The sequence below is a fragment of the Sprattus sprattus genome (genome assembly GCF_963457725.1).
Source record: "Sprattus sprattus genome assembly, chromosome: 2".
Classification (NCBI taxonomy): domain Eukaryota; kingdom Metazoa; phylum Chordata; class Actinopteri; order Clupeiformes; family Clupeidae; genus Sprattus; species Sprattus sprattus.
The window spans coordinates 40707326-40729981 of record NC_137921.1 but is presented as its reverse complement, the minus strand read 5'-3'; the positions used below and the strand labels follow the sequence as shown (position 1 = coordinate 40729981).

The following is a 22656-nucleotide window of genomic DNA, read 5'->3' as shown; positions in this document are numbered from 1 at the left end:
TAAGAGTAAGCTTAAAGTATGTGATGGCCTGTTAGAGTGAGCTTGTAGTATGTGATGGCCTGTGAGAGTAAGCTTAAAGTATGTGATGGCCTGTGAGAGTAAGCTTAAAGTATGTGATGGTCTGTGAGAGTAAACTTAAAGTATGTGATGGCCTGTTAGAGTGAGCTTGTAGTAAGTGATGGCCGTTTATGGTAAGCTTGTAGTATGTGATGGCCTGTAAAAGTAAGCTTGTAGTATGTGATGGCCTGTAATAGTAAGCTTGTAGTATGTGATGGCCAAGTAGAGTAAGCTAATAGTATGTGGTGGCGATATAATAGTCTCTTAGAGTAAGCCTGATGTAAATGGTAGCCTATTAGAGTAAGCCTACAGTAAGTATTAGCCTGCAGGTGTAAGCCTGAAGTACATTATAACCTGTAGGACTAAGCTTGAGGTAAGTTATAGCCTAGTGTAAGTGTAAGCCTAGCATAGGTGATAGCTTTTAGGACCAAGGAAATGGTTTGAAGGTCTAGTTTATAGGAGTGGTTAGAGGGAGGTAAGAGCACAGGGCAGACTGGTAAGAGCCCAGGGCAGACTGGTTAGATGGGGTAAGAACCCAGGGCAGACTGGTTAGATGGGGTAAGAACCCAGGGCAGACTGCAGTGAGTAGAGGGGGTAACAGCACAGGGCAGACTGGTTAGAGGGGGTAAGAGCAAAGGGCAGACTGCAGTGGTTAGAGGGGGTAACAGCACAGGGCAGACTGCAGTGGATAGAGGGGGTAACAGCATAGGGCAAACTGCAGTGGATAGATGGGATAACAGCAGAGGGCAGAATGCAGTGGATAGAGGGGGTAACAGCACAGCACAGACTGCAGTGGATAGAGGGGATAACAGCAGAGGGCAGACTGCAGTGGTTAGAGGGGGTAAGAGCCCAGGGCAGACTGCAGTAACACTGATGTCATTTGCAGAGGCTTCAGTGAAGACTCCAGAGCAGCCCTCCCTAATCACAAAGATGAAGGCACACATGAAGCAAAAAAGGATCACAGAGAAGCTAAACGAACGACGCAAGGGTAGGGAGACAGGAGGATGCTGAACCCACCCACAGACACACACACTTCATTTGCTTCATTTGCTGTCTCACACACCACAGAATATATCCACACATCCAGTAGCCTATATCTGCCTTGACTCTCTGGTCATGGTAGACAAATTTAACGGAATTCTTCCATGTATATCCATGACATGCGCTGCAAGGCTCTCGGTGAGTTGGCGTGGAATGGCCCATATGTTAATGTGTTGGTGTGAGGACATCCAAGTGGCAAACAGAGCAGCAACAAAGCAGTAGGGCACATCATAAGGGTTAGGGCACATCATAAGGGTCAGGGTTAGTGGTTAGGCTTAGAGGTGGGGTTAGGGTTAGAGGTGGGACATGTCCTGATCTGCTTTGTGTTGGCTGCTCAGGTTCTTTGGTTGTTGTGCTGCTTTGTTGGCCAGGTGTGGGCTACAGACCCTGGATGTTGCTATGGGTCCCAGGTGTGCCTCTCCCTAGGTGATACACTGTTTAATGTTTTTTTGGCCTCTATTCAAATTAAAATGCATTTTGCAATTGGCCATGTATTTACATTTCAATTTTGACATCAAAATAGTGTGGTAACATATACATATGAAGGGCTGTCACATGTTTTTCAAATGTTCTTTAATATTTCTGAAACAGTATGTGCATTTCTCAAAATAGTTTGTACAGACAGCACCACACAAATGGCTACCTGCAAGAACCCTGTAACTGCTGGCCTGGCACATCCTCTCTGGCTTGGTGGTCTATGAGGCTTTGCACTCATATTTTGCCTTTCTACTAATCCGGAATTAGTTTGAATTAATCCTTTAATGATTAAAGTTTAATCAAACACTTATAAACAATAATGGTTTGAATGCTAAGTTATTTAGCAAACACTTAAGGCTAGTAAACACTTTGTTGAGGTTGAACAAACAGTGACATCCAGGCCAACTGATTTTGGACATTTGTATTTTCACAAAGTCCCTCTGGGTAATGTCTGTAAAACCTCAGGACTTCAGTGCATGTTTGAAAACAGCTAAGTTAAAAAGAGAGAGAGAGGCCCATTCACACTTTACCTGTGAGTTTGCACTGCACCTCATTCTTGATTATTTTTTTGAAGGAGTTCCAGTTCCACAAAGAGCCTTTTGACGGCTGCAGTAGTATTTGGCTTGTCCTGTTTAATAGTGCGTAAACTCATAGCTCCACAAACATTTGTGGTAGTTAAGTCCAGTCTCTAGCAGTAGCGTTCATTCTTCTTCTGTTGGCAGTTGGCAAACAGCTTTTAGGTGCATTACAGCCACCTTCTGGTGGTAGTAGCACATTACTAACTACCAGGCGCCCAATGAGGGAAAATGGTATAAATCACAGGGCTGCTGAAATGTTAGGAAACCACTGTATAAAACGCTGTTATGCTGTGGGTACGGGAAAGCTTTACAGTAGGTATGGGAATGTTGTAGTAATGGAAGGGCTGTGATTATGGGAATGTTGTAGTAATGGAAGGGCAGTGATTATTGGAATGTTGTAGTAATGGAAGGGCAGTGATTATGGGAATGTTGTAGTAATGGAAGGGCAGTGATTATGGGAATGCTAAGTGGGCATGTGTTCTTCTCCACAGTCCTCACTCAGAAGTGGACTAAGAAACGACATGCCTCAGGGGACCAGTTCAAGGGCCGAAGATCCAAGGACCAGCCCAAGCCTATCCCACAGACACAGCTGTATGACCCAAAACAGAACTACAGCTACATTTAATTATTTCCTTAATAAAGTCATTTTTTGTCATCACATGGCCCTGAGATAAAGAGTAAAACAAAACACAGTAATGTTCCTTAAACACAGCGTATGTTAGCCAGGTATGTGTGTGCATTCTGTGTCATGAGAAGCTCTGAACCAGCAGCCTCTTGCATGGGAACTGGATGAGGTAACAGATGTGGTGGGAGGCCTGAGTCAGTCAGCCATGGCCACTGAAGCGCCTGAACATAACTGGATGCACATGATCTTATCGGCAAACAATGAAGTGCTGAAAACTCACTCTGAAGTTGGCACAGACATGGTCACACAGGGACTACTGACTTGCTCTGCTAATAACAAGAGTTTTCTCTCTGGTAGGGTTAGGGTTCTACCCCTCTGGTAGGCCAACATCTCCTGGTAAATATATTCATGCTGCTGCCCCAAGGCAGTCCACAGCTCCCAATGCCTCCTAGCTACACAAAGGCAGTCCACAGCTCCCAATATATAGTCCATCGTCATTTTTGACCCACCATCGCGATGGATGGTAACCATCGTGATGCCACTCCCCCCCCCATATGAATTAAAGTCAGGCATGAAAGTTAAATAGGCTACTGCTACAATATGCCAATATTGGCTTATTTAGGGCCAATAGTTTTCCACATAAAAAAAAAAACACCCGTAAAATGCCTTTCCGCACGTTAACTGTATGAAAACTTTCTGTTGATAGTGATGTTGCCTAGCAACGTCGTCTGCGTACCGGCTGCAGCTCCCTTAGTTAAGATAGTGACAGTTCAGTTTGTCGCCAAGTAGTTGACCGTACTGTGCCTTATACATTTCCAATGCTTAAATCATCATTGTTCGACCTGTATGTGAGGCATTATGTGCATACCTAATGAAAGTAAGGGTTTTCATTAAGTTGCTACTGTGATAGATTGTGTATTAAATACCAAATTTTGGGCTACCTGCGAGTGCTATCAGTAGTAATTAGCATGCTAAGCGGAGATGGATTGGTTTGGAGGCAGGTGTGTGTGTGTGTGGCAGGCTTGGTCTTCAGTTATTCCTGAAACCGAATCATTAGGCGCTGGAGGAAGAATGACACACACACACACACACATGGTAACCATCTAGCTGGAGGAAGAATGACACACAGACAGCCTTTTTTTTTTTTTTTTAAACTGTCCCCAAATTTCATATTGACAAACACATAGACACACAACAAACATATTTGCAACTTACACAGTTGTTCTGATAGAAAATGAACATTCAGATTGCGACACTGTTCACTTCCTGTGGCCTTGTGTTTCTCCCTTGAAGAAAAGTCCTGATTACTAGCAAAAAAAGTAGTCCGCCTTCATCCCAGGGGTGTTTCTTGCACTTGGATTTGAGTATGTGTTCACATTACACACGCATTACTACCAAATCCCTGCACACGCACATTCCAGCTTTAGGTCATGTCTTGTGTGTGCTGTGAACATCAGCAGCTCAGGGTGTGGAAAGGAGTGAATCATGGAATGTGTCATGAAGAAGTGTGTTTGTCAGGTTATGTGATGTTGTGTGTGTGTCTGTGTCAGGGTATGTGGTGTGTGTGTGTGTGTGTGTGTGTCAGGGTATGTGGTGTCGTGTGTGTCAGGGTATGTGGTGTCGTGTGTGTGTGTGTCAGGGTATGTGGTGTCGTGTGTGTGTGTGTGTCAGGGTATGTGGTGTTGTGTGTGTCAGGGTATGTGGTGTCGTGTGTGTGTGTGTGTCAGGGTATGTGGTGTCGTGTGTTAGTGTGTCAGGGTATGTGGAGACGTGTGTGTGTGTCAGGGTATGTGGTGTCGTGTGTGTGTGTGTCAGGGTATGTGGCGTCGTGTGTGTGTGTGTGTCAGGGTATGTGGTGTTGTGTGTGTCAGGGTATGTGGAGACGTGTGTGTGTGTCCATGGAAGTTCTACAGCAACCTTCCTCCAAGCCTGATAGGGCTGTGTGCTGCCAGTCTAACCCTACCCTACCAGTCTAACCCTACCCTACCAGTCTAACCCTACCCTGCCTGGCACCTCAGTGAGTGGGAACACTGGATCAACCTTTAGCATGATAAGGTTGTAATAACATAAGCATCCAGAACTCTGCTTAGATGTTCACAGTACACAGGCATACAATTCAATTGTATTTATGTAGTGTGTGTTTTTATACATGTATGTATGTATGGGAGAGAGAAAGAGAGAGTCTGGGTGTGTGTGTGTGAGAGAGAGAGAGAGAGTGGATGTGTGTGTGAGAGAGAGTGGATGTGTGTGTGAGAGAGTGTGTGTTGATCCGTTTGTCAGTACCTGCCTCATGTCAGTGATCGTGTGTCTTTACCTGCCTTGTGTCAGTGATCGTGTGTCATTACCTGCCTCATGTCAGTGATCGTGTGTCTTTACCTGCCTCATGTCAGTGATCGTGTGTCAGTACCTGCCTTGTGTCAGTGATCGTGTGTCAGCACCTGCCTCATGTCAGTGATCGTGTGTCAGTACCTGCCTCATGTCAGTGATCGTGTGTCAGTACCTGCCTCATGTCAGTGATCGTGTGTCAGCACCTGCCTCATGTCAGTGATCGTGTGTCAGTACCTGCCTCATGTGAGTGATCGTGTGTCAGTACCTGCCTCATGTCAGTGATCGTGTGTCATTACCTGCCTTGTGTCAGTGATCGTGTGTCAGCACCTGCCTCATTTCAGTGATCGTGTGTCAGCACCTGCCTCATGTCAGTGATCGTGTGTCAGTACCTGTCTTGTGTCAGGGATGGATTCAAATGTGTCAGTACCTGCCTTATGTCAGTGATGGATTCAAGTGGGAACAGGACACCTATCAATCTGTCAAACATGGTGAATTATGGAGTAAATGGGGATGGGAATGATTATGGCTTTCTAGACTTCTCATCCAAGCCAAACACCTCCTGAAAATGGGGCCTACAGATGGATTGAAAATTGAAAATGTGTGTGTGTATGTGTGTGTTGTAAACTTAGCCTGGTGAGTGTGTGTTGCAAACTCAGTCTGGTGAGTGTGTGTGTGTGTGTGTTGCAAACTCAGACTGGTGAGTGTGTCTGTGTGTGTGTGGTAAACTCAATTTGGTGTGGGGGTGTACAGTATATGTGTGTGCCATTAATTAACATTAAAAAGGTACAATTCAATAGCAGAGGTAAGATCTCACTAAACATTACTATAAAGTAGAAAACAATCCACACTCTATCAGTCACTGGAAGAGAAGTTACTCCACACTGTATGAGATGTCAATCCATCACGCTCTCCATCACTGTAAGAGATGTCTTTTCATAACTGTAAGAGATGTCTCTTCATAACTGTAAGAGATGTCTCTTCATCACTGTAAGAGATGTCACTCCATCACTGTAAGAGATTTCAATCCATCACGCTCTCCCTCACTGTTAGAGATGTCGCTCCATCACTGTAAGAGATGTCACTCCATCACTGTAAGAGATGTCACTCCATCACTGTTAGAGATGTCACTCCATCACTGTTAGAGATGTCACTCCATCACTGTTAGAGATGTCACTCCATCACTGTTAGAGATGTCACTTCATCACTGTTAGAGATGTCACTCCATCACTGTTAGAGATGTCACTCCATCACTGTTAGAGATGTCACTTCATCACTGTTAGAGATGTCACTCCCATCACGCTCTCAGACACTGTATGAGATGTCACTCTCCGTCAGACTCCCTCATTCTTGGAGTCTCAGTTTTGGCAATGCCATAACCCAGACCTCACCCCACCTTCTTCTTCTCGCATGGAAACTTAAAAAAAACCTCCCTGCCAAGGAAACGTAAAAAAAACCTCTCCGCCATGGAAACTAAAAGAGTCCTGCTGTATTCAGTGACCTGCCTCTTACCGCCTGAGGAGAACACTGGTCAATGAGAGCAAAAGAAGGATGTGACAAGGGAGGCCCTGATTGGCTGTTCCTCTCACTCTCTTGTTCTCAGTGGGGTAGTATTTGGGCCGCTCCCCCTTAGAGATTGAAACACGAGAGTGAATACAAGACTGCTCCAGGCACAGGCCACTTCCTGATCCGCTGATATCATCACCTGGCAACAAGGCAACAGAAGCAGTTTAGTTTTTTTTTTTATCATAGGAACACACACACACTTACACCAAAACACACACACACACACACACACACACACACACACACACACACACACACACACACACACAAACCAAAAAAAAACAGATATATACACGCACACATGCACGCACACATACACATACACATATACACAAAAACCTCCACTAGAACACACACACATACCAAAAAACACATATACACACACACACACACATACACACACACACACACACACAAACCAAAAAAACCCAGATATATACACGCACACATGCACGCTAGGGATGGGAATCAACAGGGACCTCCCGATACGATACTATCACGATACTTAGGTGGCGATTCGATATGTATTGCGATTCTGTGGGTATTGCGATTTCGCAAGTGATTCGATATAACGATTTCTTGCAATTTCTTTTGGTTATTATTTTTTTTGAACTGGACCATGGAAAACAGTTGAATCATACATTCAATTACAACACAGTCTAATTCACTTTGAGCTTTCCAAGTTTAATTTCAAGTTTGAATTCCTAAATCTTAACATTAACTTAATGACTGCAGGGCAGCCAATAGAGAAAATAAATACAAATGTGCCCCTTTATTGTATAGCCCCTGTAAACTGCACACAAACTGACAGATTAAGAAATGAATGCCACTTAGGCTACTTTTAAACAATAAATAAAAGGTAAATTAAATAGAATCAGTACAAGTTTTCTTAAAATAAGGGCTTGTAGAACCTGATAATGTAATTATTTCCTGATAATGTAATAACCCTGATAATGTAATAAAGTCCCTAAAAGATGTAATAAAACCTGATAATGTAATAATATCCCAATAATGTAATAAAGTGCATTTCCCAATAATGTAACAATCGCCATACCAATAATGTAATAAAATGTTACATTAATTGGAAGTTATTACATTATCAGGTTAGCCTCAATTTTGCAGAACCTGATAATGTAATACATTCCTGATATTGTAAAAACTTTGGTCAGTGCTGAAATGTTGGGACACCAGTTATTCAGACCAAGTAGTGATGCTGCGTAGACAACCACCCACTATTGTTTTGCTCATATTTTGATCCCAATGGTATAGGCCTTTAGCCTCGCAAGCCAAACCTGTACAGCAAGAAGCTGTACAAGGGTCTGGCACAACACGATTTTCAGTGTGGGCGGGATTAACGGTTGTCTGTTAAGTTGCCTCTGCACGCAATGCGACGCAATAGGAATGGCGCTACAACCAATCCAAGCGACTGACGAATGACAAAAGACAATTTGATTGGCCTGGTACAGTATGTGCCCATTAGCTGCCGGTCTATAACATACCAAAATGTTCTTATTTTTTCTCTATTAGTTGATTACCACTGAATATCCCTTTCACCATTGTAAAAATTGTGCATTCGCAATCATATCAAATATATACTGTATCTGCTAATAGTGAAGCAGCAGGTCTCTGGACAGCTTCACTGTTTGGACCACTGAAACTGGAGACCTGATGCTACAGCACCAACCAAAGTTATTACAATATCAGGTTATTATTACATTATCAGGTTCTGCAAAATTATTGGGAAAAGCACTTTATTACATTATCGGGGTATTATTACATTATCAGGTTTTATTACATGTTTTAGGGACTTATGAAGGAATTTGTATTACATTATCGGGAGTTATTACATTATCCGGAAATTATTACATTATCAGGTTCTACAGGGCTGTCAATAGATTTTAAAACATTTTGAAATTCATGATTCTAAATTTATCGCGATTAAAAGTTTGCTTTTCTTTTCAAGACTACATCTTATAAATGAACGAGTAATCACTTCAGACAGCGTGTATTTTAGACACTGTTGTTTAATTGTATTTTTTTCATGCTCTCTCGCCGTCATACGAGGAATGTATGCGAGACACAATGGTGCCCCTCTAGGGGTAAGCAATTCGAAACACCTCAGTCAGCCCACCGTCTTCTACTACCGGCAACACAAACTGCTACAGAGTTGGCCAACGTTCTTCCAAAGTGCGAACTAAACTGTTGAGGTGCAGCATGAATTTCGGAACTAACGTCTGACATGTTTCCATTCCAACAGGTTAGCCTTTGTATTCCTACCTAGTTACTGTGTGTGATGCTGAGCTTCTAGCTGTAAGGAACTCACGAATAGAATGCATTGCGCAATATGAAGGATTATAAGCGGAAACATTTTTTCCCGCCTTATATACAATAATTAAAATCAGGCTAGACACTTTTTATGTATTTTTTTTATTTTTGTTTTAAATCGATTTTTGAGGCAGCGTGGCGATTAAAAAAATCGTCACACACAAGAATCACGATTTGTAACTGAATCGATTTTTTCCCCCCATCCCTAATGCACGCACACAAACAACTATACACAAAAACCTCCACCAGAACACACACACACACACACACACACACACACACACACACACACACACACACACACACACACACACACACACACACACAAACACACGCACACCACACGCACACCACACGCACACCACACGCATGCATGCACACGCCAAAACACAAACAGACACATATACACACAGAAAAACATATACACACAGACACACAGATATATACACAAAAGCACACACACACAGCAAAACACACACACACATAAACTAAAACACACAGAGACATAAACACAAGCACACACACACACACACACACACACACACACACACACACACACACACACACACACACACACACACACACACACACACACACACACACACACACACACACACACACACACACACACACACACACACACATAAACATGGAAGTCCACATCCTGTCCACTAAGAGCGGTGAGCAGGCGGCTGCTGGTGATCTTCAGCTGCATGATCTGCTGGCGTATACTCATGTCTGGCTTGGTAATGTCCACGTCCACCTCAGGGTTGTTGATCTGGCTGGCCAGACCGTCTCCCATCACATCCGGCTGGTACCTGAGGATCGCCCACAGCATAACGTGTTTGCAGTGCACCAATCAGCTAGAACACTAATCAGCTGCAGCCACGAGACCACGCCCCTTCTAGAACACTAATCAGCTGCAGCCCTGAGACCACCGCCCCTCCTTCAGTGGTTTGTCTGCGTCTGCGTCCGCCCTTACCTGGCCTTAGTCATGCCATTCCAGCACTTGTCCCTGCTGCTGGAGGCTTTGCTCTTGCACAGGGCCACAGGGAGCTGAAGCCAGAACTGCTGCATCTCCTTCAGCTTACTGGAGACGTCCGAAACCTACACACAGACACACACACACACACACACACACACACACACACACACACAAACACACACACACACACACACACATTAGAAACACACTCACAAACACACACACACATGTTGAAATTAGAAACACACACACCTGCACCTCCAGTTGGACAGACACAGTAGAGCTGGATCTGTAATGCAGGACTGTGATGCTCCTCCTCTTTCTCTCTTCAGTGCCTGAGCTCTCAGTTGGCTCTTCTGTTGGGGACCCGCATGCCTGCCAGACCTGAAAAGACACAGACACACAAGTAATGGTGTGAAAAACTGAATGTCCAAGCTTGTTGGCATGGTGTGTGTGTGTGTGTTGAATGACATCAGACCTCTTGTGTGTCATGACAGCCAGACATGTGAGTGTGTATAAGTCTGTGTGTGTGTGTGTGTTTTAACATGACGAAAAACAGAGAGTAGGATAATGTTCCCTAGCCTGCAGCTGAAGATGCTACTTTAGCTAACTTACAACAAATGTTCATGACTTTTCAAGAACCCTTCTATGACCTTTCACAACATAAGTTTTGGCTCAAACTGGTCATTTTTGTGAGCGCTGGCACCTGGTTGGTACCACAAGGGGGAGCTCCAGAGTTTGTTCCCAGACCAAATGAGCCTATTAGAAAAAGGAGTTTAAAAAGGTGTGTGTGTGCGTGAGAGAGTATGAGTGAGTGTTATGATGGTGTCAGACCCTGTGTGTGTGTGTGTGTGTGTGTGTGTGTGTGTGTGTGTGAGAGAGAGTGTGTGAGTGTGAGTGAGAGAGAGAGAGAGAGAGACACACACCTTGCTTCTGAAGGTAGCCATGTTCTCCTGGAGGCTGAGCAGGGCTTCGGAGATCCGCACTGGAATCGAGAAGAGAATCGCATCCAGACCTGGAAACCCGAAACTAGCAGCAACCTGAAGCAAGGCATCTAAGAGGTGAGAGACAAGAGAAGACCAAGGGGTATTTATGGACATGAGAGTAGGTTCAAATATTACGTGTGGAATACTGGTACACATCCTCTAAAATGTTTCTCAATGTTAATTATAATTAATAAGTATAAAATAGGCGGACATTTGATTGATGAATACCATAAGGATCTGTATGCTAGTTGAATAAAGGTGCAAATCGCCACAGATTGTCCGGTCAGAACTGAAAGGATGTCAAATTCCAATGATGACGGATGAAACTAAGTATTTATTGCACACACACACTCAAGCCTTGAATGGCAGGATGGACAGGAATGACTGATGACCTTGAATGTAATGTTCCATGTAAAGGAATTATATTCAACCATGAATCCGTGAACGGATGGACATTGAACCGTGAAAGTAATCTGGGTAAAGGATTGACATGAATTGGATAACAATGATCGAATGATCTGTGGTTTCTACAGAAATGATAAATAACAAAGACATACAAATATGACCAATTATGTACAACACAAATTAATATTATATATACACGATGAATGTTACGACTATGAATGTGAATATGGATCTGTCCCTTTAATACTGTACCGCGTAACGGTGAACACTTCACTTGAAGTTGCAGTAACGGAGTAAAATACAACAAGACAGGGAATGACCTGATGAACAATAAATAAAAAAATTAAAATATGTGCTACAGACAGCGCATGTTGTACCGTGTAGGAAGACCTTTACGGTTCCCGGGTACAGCATACGGCGCGTGTTGCGACTGTCACCAGCCAAATGGGCACTGCTGCCCTGCAACCCTAACAAAGCTTACGACTAAAATCTCCACATATACCAAACTAAACAAAATGCTCAATGCCAGCAAAACTAAAACATATCTAAACACATGCAATACATGCAATCAACAAAACTGGGCTACAGACAGCGTATGTTGTACCGTGTAGGACATAAGTACATTACTAAACTAAATGACAAATTGCCAGCATTACTAAACATATCTTCTCTCTCTCTCTCTCTCTCTCTCTCTCTCTCTCTCTCTCTCTCTCTCTCTCTCTCTCTCTCTCTCTCTCTCTCTCTCTCTCTCTCTCTCTCTCTCTCTCTCTCTCTCTCTCTCTCTCTCTCTCTCTCTCTCTCTCTCTCTCTCTCTCTCTCTCTCTCTCTCTCTCTCTCTCTCTCTCTCTCTCTCTCTCTCTCTCTCGCTCTCTCGCTCTCTCTCCTTCCATATCATATTGATTATGTACTATAATAACACTGATAAAATAGCCATATTGCCTACTGTTAAATCTACTACCCAAATGTTTCTCCCTATCCGTTTCTGAAATTGATGTCTACTAACATAAATGTTCTCTCACCCTTATAGCATGTTCCAATCGCTGATGGAAATGGAAATATTGCTCCTCACCCCCACCACTCCTCATCTACGCGCATGGACAGCTGAACTCTACCCACTCACTTTCTTCCTTTTCTTTCCCTACTAATCAAGACTATCTCCCCATGGGACGCTGCTGTAGTCTCTCCACCTGGTCTACCTGGAGAAACCCTCGGCCAATTGCACCCACCGCCACTGCATTGCCGTACACTAACTCTACCCCATACCCAATGCTAGCATTTATATACAATATACATTATTGCCACCACTGAAATGTTTCTCTGTCCCTACGTCCCCTACCCCTGTAACAGTAACCCTATTAGTACAGTAAACTGGTCTTGCCTGTATCATGTATATACCACCGGATGTCTGTATACATACTATGTCCCGCGACCAAATGTTGGCTGTGTACAACCCCTGTTGCTTCCTTTCCCCTTCTGCCACACAACCCTCCCCCTTCCCCCCTTCCCACCTTCCTATCTCCACCCCGCCGACCTCAAGCAGATGGGTCCCCCCTTATGTGCCGTGGTTCTGCTTAAGGTTTTTTCCTGCCTAACAGAGAGTTTGTTCTTGCCCCTGTTGCCATTGTGCATGCACTAAGGGGGTCTAGGCTCTGGGCTCTGTTAAGCGCCTAGAGGCAATTGTATTGTTATGGCGCTATACAAATAAAATTGAATTGAATTGAATTGAATGATTACTACACTAAATGACTAACAGACATTATCTACACTGATATGGAACAAACTAAATCGCTAAATCTCACATATACAAACACTCACATTCTCAAAGACACACGGCAAGGACTAAAGTGAATGGCTCTGATTGAATTGTCCAAAGAACTCCTTGATGATGACTCCTCCAACTTTACTTGCCCATCAACTGGCCAGAGGTGGGTCAAGCTTTGGCCTACTGGTTAGGGTTTCGGGCTGGTAACCGGAGGGTGGCCGGTCCGATCCCCGACCAGTAGGAAAAATGTGGGCGGGGGAAGTGGTAGAGCGCTGCTCTCCCATGCCCACATCCACGGCTGAGGTGCCCTTGAGCAAGGCACCTAACCCCAATCACTGCTCCCGGGCGCTCAAAAGCAGCTCACTGCTCCGGGTTAGTGTGCCTCACTGTGTGTATCACTGTGTGTATCACTACCCTGGATGGGTAAAATGCAGAGATAAAATTCAGAGTGTGTGTGTGTCACTATATCTGCCACAAACAGTCACTAGTCACTAGGGCTCATTTCGATTAAAGGGATAGTTCGGGATTTTTGACATGAATCTATATGGCATCCCCCATCACCAGTGTCATGCAATCACGATGACTTACCAACCGCAGCGTCCTTTGAGCAGAGTTCTCGTCCAGTTTTGGTCAAACCGAAAGTAGTCCGGCATGTTTTGGGAAGAGAAACGTTTTATTTTGCTGGGTCTAGCAAACCTGCCGGACTACTTTCGGTTTGACCAAAACTGGACGAGAACTCTGCTCAAAGGACGCTGCGGTCGGTAAGTCAGCGTGATTTCATGACACTGGTGATGGGGAATGCCATAATGAACTATCCCTTTAAGCTTATATAGGAGTGATGAGGTGGACCATGAAATTGAACTTGGGGTAGCCAACTGTCTAGTGTTTTTCCATTGTACACGAGCACCAACATAACTCTGGGATCAACTGATAGGGTGACCTCTCCATGGTCCCCAGGACTCCCCGTGAGTGGCCTGCCCAACGGGGTGCACAGCTGGGCGTAGCTGGTATAGGCAACCTTTTGAACAATACGTTTCTTGTGTTCCTTCTATAAAACACCCATGACTTTGGCTACATCCGCTACGTCGTAGGAAGGTTGCACTGACAATGGATCCGCCGCATTCAACTCGTATTGTTTTGTTATTTATTATATGGATTGTTTTTATTTTTTGTTTGTAGGCTTCTATTGTTGTTGGAGATGTCAGGAAGGTTTTGCTCAAATTTCAGCTGCACATTTACGTTATTACCCGGGGTGATCAGACTCTTGATCACTGTTATTCTCAACTAAGTTATAAACCCCTTTCCTGTCCTGCCTTTGGTAAGGCGGATCTGCACCTCCATTCTTCTCCCAGCCTACAAAAAACTTCTAATATTGTTCAACAATTGAGGGGGGAGTCCATTGCCACTCTCCAGGACTGCTTTGAAACCACAGACTATAATATTTACTATATATTCGGTCTAAATGGTTAACGGTTTGTTCCTCACTTAGACTGTGCGCAAATGTTTGTGTATGTGTGTTTGTGTCTGTCTGTGTGTGTGTGTGCGTAGCTCACCAATAAGGATCTCCCACTCTGGCTGCAGGTCAGCCTGGTTGGCGAGGCAGCCCTTTATGACATTGCTGCAGTAGTCTGTACACGGCTTCAGATCTCCCAACCCACGGCACTGCCCGCAATACACCAGCTTCATGAGGGCTCGATTACACTCAGAGCTAAGGGGAACCTACAGCACACACACACCCACACACAAACACACAAAAAGACATGATGGCACGATTATTTCACTTCCCTGTGTTATCACCCACAGCACCTGACGCCATGTTGCGTGTCTAACACACACACACACACACACACACACACACACACACACACACACACACACACACACACACACACACACACACACACACACACACACACACACACACACACACACACACACACACACACACACACACACACACACACATGATGTGCACGGACGCATAAATAAACACACACACACATATACAGAAATACACACACACACACATATACACAGAAATACACAGACACATATCAACACAAAGAATTAATACACATACACTCACACATATAAATGCATACCCCACTATACACACACAAAGATCAGCCCCACAATAAATATACTTGCATAACCAAGGAAGACCCTTGGATGAGTGTCACCTGTGAGACCTTGCGGACGACCTCTCCTGCGCTGGTCAGGGCCTGTGTGAAAGCTCGAGCGGTGATGAAGGTCCGGACCAGCTGCGCCTTCAGGTCCCTGGGAGCTTCTCCAAACAGCTTCATCAGCTCCCCCTGCTTCACACCGCACTCCAAGAAGTCATCGCTTACTGAGGTGGTTGCCATGGTGATGTTGGGAGTGGCCTTGATCCGGCGCTCCAGCAGCCGAGTCCAGAGATCATCCAGCGCCTCTTCAAGGCTCAGAGAGGAACCACGGTAGAACCGCCGCAAGTCTGCATACAGCTCACGGAACAGGCCAGCGTTCCGCTCATAGAGCCCACCCAGAGCCTCAGGAAACTCTGCCTCCAACCACCGCTCTGAACCATCCAGCAACTCCAGGAAGTACGCTGAAACGTACATAGCCTATCATGAGACGATGAACTGCTGTGTGTGTGTGTGTGTGTGCATATGTGACTGTGAGGGTGTGTGTGTGTGTGTCTCACTGTCAAAGCCTTGGTACTGTGTGTTGAGTGTAGCCTGGCTGGATCTCCCTGCTTATCTGGGGAGCGTGTGTGTGTTTGTGTGTGTGTGTGTGTGTGTGTGTGTGTGTGTGTGTGTGTTGTGTGTGTGTATATGACTCACTGTCAAAGCTGCTGTACTGGGCATTGAGTGTAGCCTGGATGGATCTCCCTGCTTCTCTGGTGAGTGAGTGAGTGTGTGTGTGTGTGTGTGTGTGTGTGTGTGTGTGTGTGTGTGCGTTGTGTGTATGTGTGTGTGTGTCTCACTGTCAAAGCTGCGGTACTGTGCGTTGAGTGTAGCCTGGATGGATCTCCCTGCTTCTCTGATAAGCCCCTCCAGCTCTCTGCGGCTCAGACCCAGCAGTGTCTCCTCCATGGCACTGGTGCAGCATGTGTAGCCCTGAGGACACACACGGAGGTGCTCCCCTACAAACACACACACACACACACACACACAGAAATGAACTCATCTTAATGGAATTCAGATTTTAGTCTTATTACAAAATTACCAAAAAATATTTTACCAAAAATATATACTACTGATATATTCATCAAAATCAATACCTAATGTAATCTTAACTCTGTGGTAAAGTGTGTGCGTGTGTTTTTAGAGCTTTAAGTGGTGTGTCTATAGGCTCCTGCTGTCGGTGTACATTAGGGGACCGTGACCCAGAATGCTGGGAGGTTTTTCTAAGAGGCTGGATTGGCTGCAGGGTTAGTGATGGGAAATGGACAGAGGCATCCTTACTTATTGCACAAACACACACACACACACACACACACACACACACACACACACACACACACACACACACACACACACACACACACACACACACACAGATACACTCACACACACACACACACACACAGAAATACACGCACACAAACACAGATACACACACACACAGATACACGCACACACAGATACACGCACACACACACACAGATACACGCACAGACACACGCACAGACACACACACAGAGATATACGCACACAGGCGCAGATACACACACACACACAGGCAGACAAACACAGATACACACAAACACACACAGGCACATAGACACAGATACACACACACACAGCTGGGCGGCATGGTTTGTAAATCATGACTTGTGAGTGCTGTATTATTAACACAATACCCCCCCCCCCCACACACACACACACACACACACATAATACCCCCCTCCCACCCTGAGCACACCACCCCCTCTGAAAATCAAATCACAATGACAGCTGACCTCGATTTTTGGGGTGGGGGGGGGGTGTGCACGGAGGCTTTCTGGCCTAAATGATTCAGATGTAGTACTGCCACTTAGCTTGCTAAATCTCTACTCTCTCTCTCTCTCACACTCGCGCACGCGCACGCACAGAGGCTGCATCCTCACAAATACGTTTTAGCTTTAAGAAGCATCACTTTCGCAACATGTAGGCCTGGCCTTCATACTACTAGGAGTTTGAGCCCCTAACCCTAAACTAAGGTCCCTAACCCTAAACCCAACATTTGCTCCCTGGCCTGGTCTCATCCATCCACTTGTGACCCTTTTCCAGGTTTTTTCCATTTTCAGGTGTGGTAGTATGGACAGAGATTATTTCTGATACGAGGTCAGAATGGTATCTTTCATTTTAAAATTAAAATGTATAAGTGTGTACATAGCCTGAGCATGTTTGTGTTTGGGGTGAGGACTCTAAAAGATAGTAACGCTCTTGGGATTACACACAGATTAGTGGTGTTTTAAAAACATCCTAATCCCACAGTAAATAAACCACACCCCCCACAGAGACCACACACACACACCACACACCCCCTACAGAACCCACACGCACACACACCCCACACAGCTCATACACACACTCACCCCACAGAGCCAGTGGTGGGTAGAGTACTGAAAATTGGTACTCAAGTAAAAGTACAATTACCTCCTTCAAAATCGACTTGAGTAAAAGTAAATATTCCAATTGGAAAAGTTACTCGAGTGATATCAGATCAACTCCAGAGATGTACACACACACGCTGGTTTTTATTAACCATACCAGCGGTATTGATCGTTACGCTAGCCGCTAACATTCTAACGTGACTACTGCAGCCAATGTAGCCTAACGTTAAATGGAAATGTCTTAGCAGTATAGAGTTTTATACTGTGTGTACTTTTATCACAATACTCATTTTAATGAAAGCACAATGGAAATGTAACGGAGTAAAGAGTAGAATTCTAGTTCAAATATTTACTCGAGTAAGAGTAAAAGTGCAGACTTTATAACGGAACACAAAAAGTACTCGTTACCCGAAAAATTTACTTTTTTACTCATTTGCGTTCCTTGTAACGCGTTACTACCCACCACTGCACAGAGCCCATACACATACACACAAACACACACACCCCAGAGCCCTTACACACACCACACCCCCTACAGAGCTCATGCACACACAGACCCTGCAGAGCCCATACACGCACACACACCACAACTTACAAACACACCCAGTGACCCAATGTTTTTTTCCTTCCCCCCTGTACAATGAATACTGCCCTAGCAAGACAAGGTTCTAATTGTTGTTTTGTGAGGTGGTGCTCACAAGAAGTGCCGCGCCCTTTCCATAGTGACATAGTGCAATACCAGGCATGTCTTTGTCAGTGGCACAGACGCCATTCTCCATATTACAAGTCTGTGTACCACCAAAATGATTTTGAAGCTGTTATTTGAGGATAAAGTTGCTACATAATGTTGCTCTAACAGCCTGCGTTGTGTGTTGCACGGCTGTTGAGTTACCTGCTTATTTTTCATTTTTCATGCCCAACAGGTTAGAAATAGGCCTTTAAAAAAGATATCTTAATAGTCATATTGACATCGTACCAGCAACATTACATGAACTGTCACCTTTCACTGCAGTTTCAATGTCTGAGCTATATGTCCCAGACACGACAAAAAAAGTATACTTTTTAACCATTTAAGCAATTGCATGTTATTAAAGGGAAAGTAGAGGCTACATGTGTACTATATAGTAACCCAATGAAGGCTATAATTACATTACATCAAGAAGGTAGTAGGATTCCGTTGCGCCCTCTCTCGCCCTCTCTCGCCCTCTCTCTGAACAAGGCTAATAGATCATGGGTAATGTGACTGATTTCTGGTTACAACTCTCTGATCTTCACTTTTCAGACAACTTATCAATGATGGATGATACTAAACTGATTTTGTGTTGACAGTCATTATCAAAGGCAAACTCAATGGAGAGAGATAGGGCTAGCAGTCAAACATCGGCTGTGTGAATAAACCCATACAACCGAGACGGTGCAGTTCCACAACATAGCAGCCAGGCACACGCAATGCAGGCACTGTCTAAGCATTCCCAACAGAGCAACTGTTCCAACTGCAGTCTTAGCATTCCCAACAGCGACTGATCTAGAAACAGCTTAAGCATTCCCAACAGGTGCGCAGCTGGCGAGTTTGCAGCATGTCAACACGTGAGCCTTTATCCACCTGAGTGCAGGAGATCTCGCACGCGGAGGGTAACTTGATCATCTCTGTGGGAGATGAGCTTATGAGCCTGATCTCTGACTGCCAGTCGCAGCTCTTTGAGATGGACTTTGGATGGCCTTGATTTGGCCTACGTCTTTTTCTCCTCCTCTGCCTTCGTTCTTCCTCTCCTCCTCGGCCTTTGCTCTTCTTCTCCTCCTCTGCCTTCGCTCTTCTTCTTCTTCTCGTCCTTCACTCTTCTTTGCCTCCTCAGCTGTTTCAAAGGCACCTACTTACCCTCAGCTAAAAGAACTCTGTAAATTCTTGAGGCGGCTACTAAAAGCTTAGCCTCTCCCTAAGGTCATTCTGTCTGTCACTGTGACTGCTGCTAAAGGCTAATGCTCAACCCCAGCTAAGGGAATCCTGTCTGTTGCTATTGCAGGTTCTGACAGGTAATGACAACGCTAAGCTAAGTCACCAACTTTCACTGTGCCTGCTTCTGACCTCTCTAAGATGATTAACCTTTTGGAGTCTGAAACCAATTATCTGCTTTCAGAACAAACTAGACTACCACAGTCCTGACACGAACGCACACACACACACACACACACACACACACACACACACACACACACACACAAATACGCCTAACAACAAACCTTCTCCTCCCCCTTAAACACTTCTCTCTCACACACACACACACACACACACACACACACACACACACACACACACCTCACTTTCTCTCTCTCTCTCTCTCTCTCTCTCTCTCACACACACACACACACACACACACACACACACACACACATCACTCCCTCTCTCTCTCTTTCACACACACACTTTTGCTCAACAATGAAAACCATGACTAAGATGGAGCGCAAGAAAGAACTGGTGTGTGTGTGTGTGTGTGTGTGTGTGTGTGTGTGGAGATACACTCACATATAGACATTTAAACCCTACAGATACACTCACAGATAGACATATAAACCCTACACACACCCACACCAGATACTCTCAGTTAACACTAACTAACCATAACCCTCAGGCCTTACTACCTGCACCAGAATAATGAGATGCCACAGCCTTTACAGGTGACTGGCTTTAGCCTCCTATTCACAGCTGTGCACACAGCCACACACACACACACACACACACACACACACACACACACACACACACACACACACACACACACACACACACACATCCACACATCTGCGCACATAAAAGCGCACACACACATCTCCCCAGGACAATACTATCTGCCATACTCTCAGACAATGGAGCTCCAGTTACAGGTCTCACACAGCACAAATTCACTAAGGCTGAGGTTACTACACAGAGAGACACCTATCTGTACCTGCACACACACACACACACACACACACACACACACACACACCTTCCCTGCACGCAATTCACACTTTCCCTGCACGCTGCACACACACACCAACACACCTTCCCTATAATATATATATATTTGTTACATCCAAGGGCATATACATGTTCTTTAGTAAGATCCCTTCTGTATGTATATATAAAAAGAGAGAGACACACCTGCAATTTGGATAAGTTGCCATAATAAAACCTTTTCTACACACATTATACACACACCTCCTGGAACTGCATCTCAGACCGCCCAATCCACACGCATGAGCACACACATCCTACAAGCACACACATACACACAAACATGTGCTACATGCACTGTCAAACTCACACATACACACACACAAATGCATATGTCTCCTGCAGCTGAATCTCAGACCTACCAATGTTACTAAGGCAGATGGAGGTGACCTTGAAAGGGCTGTACTTCACAGCTAGTGCAATTATTCACACACACACACACACACAGACAGACACACACACACACACACACCCTCACACTCACACTTTCGCTCTCTTTTCAAACACACTCCATGAAAGGGTAACATGCCGTGTGCACACAGTCCCAGTAGATACCAGCATCTTTAGACATGCTAGTGCCAGATGTCATCATTCTATAGACATGATAGTCTCAGATAGACTGAGGCTCCTCATGGGAGCACTACACACTAGCATCCTTTGGCGTCCTGGGAGCACTACACACTAGCATCCTTTGGAGTCATGAAAGCACTACACACTAGCATCCTCTGGAGTCATGTAAGCACTACACACTAGCATCCTTTCAAGAAATGCTGGCCCCAGATGTAAGCATCCACAGGTTTAAGGCTCACTGCAAAGGGTCAGTGGATACACTGTTATACTATACTAACCGTTATAGATACGAACCCTACAATACAGTGTACACTCTGAATTTCACAAAGCACACGGCCACTGGGTTTGAGTGTACAGTGGCCACTCTGGGTTTGAGTGTACAGTGGATACAGTAGCCACTCTGAACAACACAAGCACACGGCCACTGGGTTTGAGTGTACAGTGGCTGAGGTCTGTCTGGCATGCAGGGAAAATCCTACTGGGACATGAAGCACTCTAGAAAACATGGATTCCAGACCAGACACTCCTAACAGATGCTGTGTTCATGAATTGAGACAATAAGCATTTGGATAGACTTGAGAGCAATCAGTTATAGTTGTACTGGACCACATTACATTGCCAACATACACATTGATTGTTCAGAATGAAATGCTTGTTTCTGCAACAGTAAACTTAATTTTTCTGCAGACATGAGGACTGCTTTAATGCTGATTTCAGGATGTTTGTTAACGCGAACACACAGCAGGATCATTTCAAAGAAACTGGACTACGAAATATCGTATAATGACATTGAATTCAGAAAAGAATGTTTTAAAAGCTCCACTCTTCGCATTTGTATTGCGAGGGAACAATCCTAAAGACATTTTAAAAAATGAACACAATACGCCAAAAAACGATTTGATCTCAAGATATCCGGCAGCAGGTGAATTCTGCAATTTCTGCCACTTAGACGGAGAGGGCGTGAGAGCTTACAATGAGAACAAATGTGATTTGCACCCCATTAATCGGACTCCATCCTCAGATCTCACCAGATATCTCGGTTTGAGGAACTCCATGTAATGTAAATCCCTTGCCGCTGTAGAACTGCCGAACATCCGCACAGCTCCGCGCCTTGCTGCCCACGCTGTCCGCCGACAGAACCGCGACCGCGAGGGAGAGGAGCAGAACTGTCGCCTTAATATCCATTGTGTCTGACACACGGCGTGGTGCGAGTTCACCAGCAGGGAATGCAGCTGATATTAATCGTAGATTTGAATCCAACCAGTAATCCGTTGACCTTACTAGCCTATTCGGTATGTCTACTGATATAACAGTAGCTACAATGTATCCAGAATTACAACTGTAGTGTCAGGTGCGGATAGAAAAGAGCATATCACTCCCGGCAGC

The 22656-nt window shown here is 44.8% G+C and overlaps 2 protein-coding genes across 2 annotated transcripts in view; one reads left to right on the top strand and one right to left on the bottom strand.

Moving 5' to 3' along the window:
* The window catches only part of ankmy1 (ankyrin repeat and MYND domain containing 1), a gene marked incomplete at both ends in the record, with an annotated part of 33581 nt that extends 30803 nt beyond the window's left edge, over positions 1–2778 (top strand). Inside the window, one exon of the mRNA XM_080860216.1 lies at positions 2645–2778. Coding sequence (XP_080716342.1) covers positions 2645–2778 — 134 coding nt within the window. The remainder of the gene's footprint in view (positions 1–2644) is intronic.
* Positions 2779–6611: 3833 nt separating this feature from the next.
* gpc1a (glypican 1a) lies at positions 6612–22455 on the bottom strand (the record flags this gene model as incomplete). Its single annotated transcript, XM_080860703.1, has 9 exons — positions 6612–6808; positions 9634–9812; positions 9977–10101; positions 10232–10363; positions 10906–11033; positions 14686–14851; positions 15313–15716; positions 16095–16253; positions 22299–22455. 9 exons carry the CDS (start codon positions 22453–22455, stop codon positions 6612–6614), a joined length of 1647 nt encoding a protein of 548 aa, XP_080716829.1.
* Positions 22456–22656: the final 201 nt, after the last annotated feature.